Source organism: Cuculus canorus, chromosome 1, assembly GCF_017976375.1.
Source record: "Cuculus canorus isolate bCucCan1 chromosome 1, bCucCan1.pri, whole genome shotgun sequence".
Taxonomy (NCBI): Eukaryota; Metazoa; Chordata; class Aves; order Cuculiformes; family Cuculidae; genus Cuculus; species Cuculus canorus.
The window spans coordinates 146,258,408-146,267,862 of record NC_071401.1 but is presented as its reverse complement, the minus strand read 5'-3'; the positions used below and the strand labels follow the sequence as shown (position 1 = coordinate 146,267,862).

At 42.7% G+C, this 9,455-nt stretch overlaps 1 protein-coding gene across 3 annotated transcripts; it reads right to left on the bottom strand.

The window, feature by feature from the left end:
- Positions 1 to 78: 78 nt before the first annotated feature.
- On the bottom strand, positions 79 to 8,555 carry MTERF2 (mitochondrial transcription termination factor 2). Of its 3 annotated transcripts, none has more exons than XM_054056589.1 (2): positions 8,536 to 8,555; positions 79 to 3,787 (listed from the first exon to the last, which is right to left on the bottom strand). In XM_054056589.1, exon 2 carries the CDS (start codon positions 3,774 to 3,776, stop codon positions 2,580 to 2,582), a length of 1,197 nt encoding a protein of 398 aa, XP_053912564.1. In that variant the 5' UTR covers positions 3,777 to 3,787; positions 8,536 to 8,555; the 3' UTR covers positions 79 to 2,579. The 3 variants fall into 3 exon arrangements, with proteins under 3 accessions (XP_053912564.1, XP_053912559.1, XP_053912553.1); XM_054056584.1 differs by lacking the exon at positions 8,536 to 8,555 and adding an exon at positions 8,214 to 8,310; XM_054056578.1 differs by lacking the exon at positions 8,536 to 8,555 and adding an exon at positions 7,004 to 7,376.
- Positions 8,556 to 9,455: the final 900 nt, after the last annotated feature.

The window sequence follows — 9,455 nt, the reverse complement described above, 5'->3', positions numbered from 1 at the left end:
CTTTTCCTTCCATCTAAATAGCACCAACCAGCTCATAACAGAACCAGTAACTTCACTGTGTGTGCCATGCATAAACACAACACAAAACCCCTTGCACTAATTTTTCCTGGGAACTGAGGCTTGCAGATAACCCACTTCTACAATCAAAGGGAGCTGAATGGAATATGGGACTAAATTTTTCATGGGGAGTGGCATTGTTCATGTGTTTTGGGGTGGGTTTTGTGGTGGTTTTACTTTACTCTCCTTTCCCAGTCTGCATTTCAAAAGGGGAAATGTTTATGAAGAAGAATTGTATGCCTGACTGCTCACTATGTAACGAAAAGTTGGTCTGTGGGCTTTTATGTGCCAGGCTTAAACGGTAGCAACTGGTTCACGTTGTCTGTGAGTGACAGCAAGAGAGCAGGAGGTGGATTTCAGCAATACAACGTTTTGGTAATTGGGAGTTTCCCTGAGGTTTTATAATAAATGAGTTCTGTGAAGAAGAGAGAAATGGGTCCCAGGCACAGAGTTGTGAATACAGGATTGAATGAATTTTGGTCTGCTGGTAAAGAAAAGGAGTCTTTCTGCTTATGCCTTTGTTTTGAAAGGGGAGGAAGAATTAAAACATTCAGAATGGAAAACGAGTTGGTGGCAACTTGGGCTGTGACTCAAGGAAATATGTCACTTTCCCGTTTCATCATTGCCTCTGGAAGTAAGTGATGGGAATAAACCATTTCAGGGTCTGTAAAAAAGGTAGCCAGGGAAATGCTGAATTTTCAGGGAAAACATTGTTTTATGTCTTGAGTTTCCTTTTCATCCTAAACCACTGATCAGTTCAGCGTTGCGATTGCTTTATGAATAGCTTCAGAGCGCTGAAATGCCCCCTTGTGTCTGAGTGGAAGGATGTTTTTGAATTCGAATAATACTGTGGTCTGCTTAATAGTTGAGCAGTGAAAAACAGTCCGAAAGGGACAAAGGCAAGTTCCTATGATTTTTTAATAGGGCTGTCTTCCCAGTTTCCTCTTAGAAAATGATAATGTGTTTTGAAGAGTCGGCAAGGAAATGGCTTAGTAAGACAGCCTGACTTTTTTTTTGTACTGGTGATACGTGCCCCTTCTTGAATTCTTGCTGTGCTCTTAAGAGAGTGGTGTTTATTCCTACAAGCTGTTGTCACGTCTGCACTTGCCTGCATGGTGGTGAGTTTTAAGACCTTCAGCTGCTGAGACCTTGGCACTGCTCTAACCAGATGTTTCTAGCCCTTTCCACGTGGATATGTGGCAGGCTATATAAAATCATCATCTTGCAGCCCACCCTTGGAACAAGTAACTCAATACCAGCTTCCCTCAGTGATTTAAAACTTCTCTTTAAGAAAAGGAACTCTGGACTTGCTGCCAGAATGTCTGTTAAAAATGACCTTGAAGAATGGCCCAGAGTGTGGGGGGGGTGTAACTTTTCTCCTGCTGTCAAGAGGGAATGTGTATGGAATAGCTGCTTGGGAAAGTCTTTCCGAGAAATAAAATCGCTGACGATCCTAATTCTACTGAGATAATGTCAATAACGCTACTGTTTTATATTAGCATTCACAGCCCATAAAGGAAAATAAGTGAAATTCCCTGACAACTTAAGCTCTATCACATAGTTACTATTTTGAAAGCCAGCACTTGTCAACAATTACCATACAGTGATATCCGAGAAGCAGCATCACCCATATATTTAGCAACTGTGGCAGCTGTTTGCAAATCTGGTAGTCATTTTTAATCACCAGTGGTTTTACAGTCTAGCGTTTTATTACATCTAGCATAGAATCATGACTTTTTCCTTTCTTCTGCAATCATTTTGAGACTGAAGTCTGTCCCTAACCTTTTTCTCTCCCCAAGCATTTCTAGGTAAGACTAGACAATAGCAAGGGATTTATTTCCTCTTGCCCCAAACCGTTTGCAAAAGGAGTACATTTTGAAGTCTCAAAAATGCAAAGGAGGTTCTCTCACAGCTTCTTTGTATTATAGTTTGTACAGAAACTTACTGGGGCCCCAGTGTAGCAGTCATTAAATGAAGATATGTTCTCCCTCCGTTCACAGACTGCGCTCTAGCTAGGCTCTCCTATCCAAGCAGTGAAGTCTGCTGCGGTACAGGATCGGGGAGCCAGTGCTACTGTTAGCAATAAGGAAGAGAACTCTAAAAGAGTCTCCAAAAGTCAGATGACCACTGGGTTGATGAATGTTACTGGAAAAATAACCCTCCTTTTCTCTTTCTCAGACAAAGATTGTATCAATTGCTACCACGGGGTGGACTATGCAGTGACAGTGCTGAAAATCCAGAGCAGTTCATGCCTTGTTAGATAAAGAAATGTAACAGAATCAAAAACCATGTAAGGTACTCCCTGGGGAAAAGGCAACCTTTATCATTAAATTCTCTGATATTATTTGAAAGGATGAGATGGCTACAATTGTGGAATGAAGTTGTGCCCAAGACACTCCAGCACAAAGTACAGTGTAAGACTACAATCTGGTTAAGATTACTTTTCTTTCCGCTCTTCTCAAGGAACCAACATCTCTCTTCTCTTTGATAATTTTTGTGTACTTTAGAGGACAGCATTCAAATTAATCTTCGATGCTTATAGGAGCAACAGGATTAAAAATTGGTCTCTCCTTCTTTGATTGTATCTTACCATAACTGACTTCAAAATCTTTCTTAGTACCATTCAGGCTTTCTAGAGTCCCGCTCTTTATGTCATATCCCAAAGCAGAGAGCTTTTTAATTCGGTACTGAATAATTTGTGTTGTCAACTCCAGCACCATTGGTGTCTCTCTAATCTGTGCTACAGAAATTCCTTCCTTTAGTAGTCCTTCGAGTCTTTCTTCCAAAACTGGAACAGAATAGTAGAGAAGGGCTGGGCATGTCAGCACGAGCTGTTTCAGGTCTTGATCGTTGCACTTAAAGACGTTTTTGGAAAAAAGCATGCTCTTCTGCATAGTAGCAGGTGTAAGCTGAAAGATAAATCCTTTAAGTTTAGACAACAGGTGTAGAACTTCCTGGTCAGTGAAACCATTCTTCTGGAGAAATTCCAAGTTCTCCTGGATTGCAGTGGAACTATTTAATAAAATAAATGGATTTTGGCTCAACAGCTTCAGTATCCAGATCTTCATATTTGCATCAGAACCACCTAAACTTAAATAGTTTCTTTGTAATGTCTCTATCATGGTTTTGTTTTTCTCAACAGGATTGTAGAATATATTGGGTGCGCTTGTCAAGAACCTGGTGATTATATTATTCTTAAGTCCCAACTCCTGAAAAAACAGTATATTTGCCTTCTGGTTCTCATGATGTTCAATAGTGAAAAAAGACTCTGGGAATTGCTCTATTAATTTAATCAACTGCTTTTCATTCTGGCATACTAATTGCCATAGAGCTCTTTGAGAATTTACCTCCGCAGGGGTGTGGAGAATTGCCTCTGGGCAGCGTTCTAAAACGTTAGCTACCGCAGTCTCATCCGCTCCCATTTCTTGCAAGATACCAGCAATTTCTTTAACATAAGCCACCTCCTGGAGAAGAACCCATTCCTTTAGTCTGCGGATTTTCTTAATGTCAACTGACAAACTGTAGAGACTCTCAATGGTTTTTTTATTTTCCTCTCTTGACTTTGTATCAGTTGTGTAAGTGGAATGCATTGGGAAACTTCTGTTTGCTACTTCAGTCCACGCTGATGAAAAATTCAATCCTGGGTTACAGTACTGAGATCTTGTCAACAAAAGAGTAAATGCATCTTTTACAACATGAGTAGCTCCTCTGAACATCATGGAATTCGGCCCTATGGAGAAAGAACAACAGCTGTAAGAAAACACATCTAAGGTACGAATTATACCTCATAATGTTCTCAGAGAGGTTAACATTTAGACTGAACTAGCATAAGAAATTACTTTCAACAGTGTTTTTTGTTATTAGTGCAAAATTCAGTTGTGTGAAAGTGGGAAGAAAAAAAAAGATATTTGAAAGGTTACTGTTCTGATGGATACCTCACTGGGACAGTAACACGTGGATGTGATAGACCTGATGTGGGGAGTGTTCAGTCCATATAAATGTCATACAAGAACCAACTGTCAGCCGCTTCCTGCAGTTAATATTGTTAATTACCTTACAGCTCACTCTTGCTTTATTAGAAGAATGTTTCATGCAATTTAATTTGACAGTAATTCTACTAAATGACTTTTTTTTAAAAAAGCAGCTTAAATGTCTTTTTTAACTCTTCTGAATGCACTTGCTTAACTTCTCAAGCATTGTTTGGAATGTCACTTGTTCCTTCACGTGTCAGAGACCTCCTGGTGCTCCTTCAGTAGCAGTTCATACCCTAACTGCATTGTGAAATCATTCTTATTTTAATTAAGGGGGAAAATCATCAAAACCTTTATGTATGTTTTACTAGTCGAGTTTGTTAATCGCCTTCTGAGTAAGCTGGTATTTTGGGGGAGGAAACAAGCAACACTGTAACATTTTCAGGCTTTCACTTGCCTCTTCCAGTACCTACTGGGCTACAGTCATCCTCTGCACTGGCCCCTTATTTCTGTTTCCAGGTCACTTCTGTCATTGCCAGCCACCCCAAGCAGGCAAAGCCCTCATGGTAAAGGTGTGAGGCTGTGCTGGAGTCAGCACAGCAATCATAGGGTAGTTGTGGGTAACACCATACCCCACCTCTTCTCAAACTGATTGCCAGGTATTGCCAACAGCTCACCTGGTCCCACCTGCTCTGCAACGGCCAATGGAGCCACAGCAGTCAGAGATAGCATCAAGCGCATCTCTAACATCCTAGGCGGTGTTTTCATAACAACCTTTTGGATGCAGAGTGTGAAAGAGAGAATTGCTGGCCTGTGAAATACACAAATTGCTGCTGCTGGTAACACGCTTAAAATGGCTCAAATTGAAAATGAGGGGGGAAAAACCCCACCATTTGTGCATTTGACAGTTCTACTTACACAGTTGCTTTCACCTATCCCAAAGAACAGCATGCCTCAAAAAGGCATGAGCATTGTTAAATTATTTTTTTAATTGTTTGGGGTTTTTTTAGGAGAAAAAAACTGTTAGGATCACGCAGTCTAATCTCCTACATAACAGACCACGAAGCCTACTGCAGGAACAGCTATATGAGACCTTTACAATCTTCTTTATAGCCTATCTTTTAAGAAAATATGTGGTGTGTTTAGATAATTTAAGTGATAGAGCCTCTTATCTCCTTCCCAGGTAAGGTTAAATATTTTCCAGGGGTAAAATACTTCATCTCAAGAAAGTGTACCTTTGCTTTTAGGTAGATGTTTTTCAGCTTCTAAAAAGCTGGATTCTTGTTATGTTATTACACCATGAACTAACAGAGTAAGACATAAAAATAATTTCCTATATGCAAGCTCATGTTATTAACAGCAGCTGCTACCAGTAACTTGGTTTTTAGTAGTATTTCAGATTTTGGAGACAAAATCTGATTTCCTAATGAAGCTGCTTGTGTCATAACCCCAAGGCCAATGATTTTATCTTCAAAAACTTCATGACTTCAGAAGTGCCATCCAGCAGGAGATTTTTCCCGATAGCCTGGGAAACACTGTAAGTCACAGACTTTTTGTGTGCCGACATTTCCATGTTCTGAAAAAGTGACTTTTCACAGGGACTGCACACTAAAGCATCTCCTCCACAAGGATTGACTCAACCACCCATGCCCGAGTGCTGCGTGTAGTTCTATTGAAGTTAGAAGGTCCAGTCAGAGCAAGGAAATCCCTGAAGAATCAGGGCTTTCTGCATTAATGCTTCAGCTCAGCTGGAAACTGCCAGCAAAATAAAGCATTGTTTAAATTATTTGGGATGTCAGATGATACTTTTACAGTACAAACTGGAAAAATAACTAACCACGACTTTTACTTCAATGTGTAATCCTGCTATTAAACAAAATTGCCTTGTGAGTAAGGCAGCCACTTAGAAGACAGTCATTTTATCTATTACAGAGCTTTTAAAAGATTCTCAGTTAAAAAATTCTCTCGTAAATTGTGCTCTTCCAAGATCCAACACGGAAACTATTGTTATGTTCACTTAATTTTAGGTTTTCTGAAAATGTTTGACATCATAGTAATTTTTTTCCTGTTTTTAGAGAGGATCATCCATGCAGAAAGAGAATACTATAAAAGGAAGGGAAACTTTATTTGCTCAGCTGCATTTGACTGGGGTACTCAGAAGCCCTTGTAAAGCACCAAGAAAAAATATAACATGCAAAACAAGATGAAAGGATTTTAATGTCATGGAGTTCTAAAAGATGACTAAGAGTTATGATTTGCTGTATTTCAGAACCCATAGATGACAATATCACACCTCCAGGGTATGTAACCTATTCCAAGAGTTCAGAGATCCCTTAAAGCTCATGCTGGACTATTGTTCTAATATGCAGAATCCCACTGTAACTTTTTACATACTTCTACTGCTGTGGGGATTGTAAATCAATTGAGAGATGAAACAAAAAAAGCAGCCAGCTTGGATAAGACATTTGTTCTCACTGCCAGCGCACCCTCGTATCACCAGGTGTCGTAACAGCAATGAGGAAGCGAACTCATGAGTGAACTCATGTCTATCTGGAAGTTATCTGTGAACCTGCTTGTTAGCACACTTGCAGTGACCCATATTTCAGAGTAAAGGGATGTTAAAGGTTTCATTATTTAATGAGACTGCTATGTATATCTTCTATATGAGTCAGACACTAGGATCAACTGGCTGATTCATTCACCCATTGCATTCAGAATTTTGAATTTCTGAATGTGTAATTTGAGATTCAAATATCACCTTTTGAAAAATTACCAAACCAACCTCTTGCTTATGTTGTATTTTTCACGAAATCTTCTGCTAAACAGAGCAACAGTATGTCTACAACTCTATGCTGGCCACTGTCATTCTTATTACAGAAAACTGTATCCAGCTTTTAGTAGGCTGTAGAGAATTAAATTAAACTCCTAAATGCTCAAATTGAACTTTGGATTAACCTGCAAGCGTAGGTACCTACCTAAAAGAGAGCTGTGTAGTTATTTGAATAGCTTGTGAAGAAATCTGAAGTGGTAATAGGTAGCAGTTTTGCAGATTAATGCATAGTAGAGTAAGCATTCATACTTCTGCACTTACAGTCTAAAAAAATGAATCCCTGCTTTGCATCAGTAGTGGAAACAAAGTAAAGGATTACAAAAACACACTAGCATAGAGCTTTCTAGAAAAAAATATAGAGATTCTAGGATCCAAGTTGGAAGGGACCTCAAGAGCTCAAAGAAGGGTCTGCTATGAGATAAGTCCAGGCTGCTTTGTCCAGTTGGGTCTTGAAAACTTCCAAGGATGGAGCCCACCCAGGCTCTGAGCTGCCTATTCCACTGTCCTCATGGGGGAAAAAAAAAGAAAAGACATTTATAAAAGGCTTAAGGAAGCATAGCACTATTTAAGCCAAAGGTCATCAAGTGGAGCTTTTAGAATCAGAGTGGTTTGAGTTGGAATGGACCTCAAAGATCATCCAGTTCCAATGCCCCTGCCACAGGCAGGGACACCTCCCACTGGATCAGGCTGCTCAAGGCCTCATCCAACCTGGCCTTGAACACCTCTGTGTCTGCCTAGCGTTTCAGGAAATGGCTTGTGTAGGTTTTAATTGGCTTTTAGCCTGTTTAGGTAGTGTTACCTCTTTCAATGGGTTTTCTCCCTCTCCGTGTTGGGAACATTTCTGCTCCCATTCCCACCCGACCATCTCTCTTTAAAACACAGCTTTGTGATTTCGTTAAGACCAAGAAAGTAAAACCGCAGATCCCATTGCTTTCTAACCAGATAGGATAACATTAATAATTCACAACTAGCCCCCAAAAACCTCAAACACCAAAGAACCCGCAATGAAAGTGGAAGCCTTTGAAGACTGTGCAAAAAGCCCTGGGTTTAGTATAATGCCTGCTATTAGCAAAGAATAATACACGTCTCAGTTCAATGTTCTTAAAACCGAGCTGGGGATGACCCATTAACCAGACAATTCCATGCCTGATGTAGTCGAAGGATTACGGTAGCTGCATGCATTGCGCTGGCTGTCCCGTCCCTCCCCCTCGGCCTGCGACAGCTGTAAACACCCCCATAACAACGAGACAATTGCAATATCTTATTATTTTCCATTAAGAACCAGGCTTATGTGGCCTGAGGGAGCTGGGCAAGAAAATCTCGTCCATGCCCTCCCGGCCACGGCTCGTCCTTACACCCTCGAGAGCACAAGTGCTCGTTGCTCGCAAAGAAACGCCCCTGGTGCTCCGCTCTGAGCAGAGTCTGACCACGGCATCTCTAGGATGTCTTCTGCAAGATGAAAATAGCTGCTCCTGCTCCTGCTTCTGCCTCCTGCTCCGGCTCTTGCTCCCCTGGCGAGGAAGCCGCAGCCCGTCAAAGCTCAGGATGCCACGTGTCGCGGCACCGACCCCGCGCCCGTTGCGCCCGTTGCGCCCCCGCCGCGCGCTCACCTTGCTCCCCCGCCGCCGCGCTGGGCGCTACCAATGGGGCCGGGCGGGAGACGGGGACGGGACGTACCATGTGTGGGGAGGGGCGGGTGACGCAGAAGCGCAGGGGTTACGGCTGAGTTTGCGGTAAAGTGCGAGTTCGACACCGCCTCGGTGCGCTCGGTTCGTCAGCAGCGTGTGAATGAGCCTGCGCGGGCTCTTCGGGGTGCAAAATCACCTGAGGTTCTTCCACTTGTTAAAATAGAATCATAGAATGGTTTGGGCTGGAAGGGACCCTAAAGACCATCGAGTTCTAACGCCTCTGCCGTGGGCAGGGACACCTCCCACTGGATCAGGCTGCCCAAGGCCCCATCCTGCCTGGCCTTGAACACCTCCAGGGATGGGGCAGCCACAGCTTCCTTGGGCAGCCTGTGCCAGTGCCTCACCACCCGTGCAGGAAAATATTCTTCCTAATATCTAACCTAAATCTCCCCTCTTTCAGCTTAAAACCATTCCCACTCATCCTATCCCTGCACTCCCTGATCAAGGGCTCCTCTCCAGCTCTCCTGTAGCTCCTTTAAGTACTGGAAGGCTGCTATAAGGTCTCCTTGGAGCCTCCTCTTCTCCAGGCTGAACGTGCCCAGCTCCCGCAGCCTATCCTCATAGCAAAGGTGCTCCACACCTTGGATGATCTTCATAGCCCTTCTCTAGATTTGCTCTAACAGATCCACGTTATTCCTGTGCTGAGGACCCCAGAGCTCAACACGGTACTCCAGGTGAGGTCTCACGACAGCAGGGCAGAATCACCTCCCTTAACACACTCCTTTGGATGCAGCCCAAGATGTCTTTCTGGGCTGCAAGCACACACTGCTGGCTCCTGTTAAGCTTCTCATCCACCAGCACCCCAAGCCCCTCTCTTCAGAGCTGCTCTCAATCCATGCTCCAGCTAGCCCATATTTCTACTTTGGATTGCCCTGACCCAGGTGCAGGACCCTGCACTTGGCCTTGCTG

Excerpts from the sequence above, each read along its gene's own strand:
- MTERF2 (XM_054056589.1), bottom strand. The coding sequence starts at position 3,776 with ATGATGTTCAGAGGAGCTACTCATGTTGTAAAAGATGCATTTACTCTT.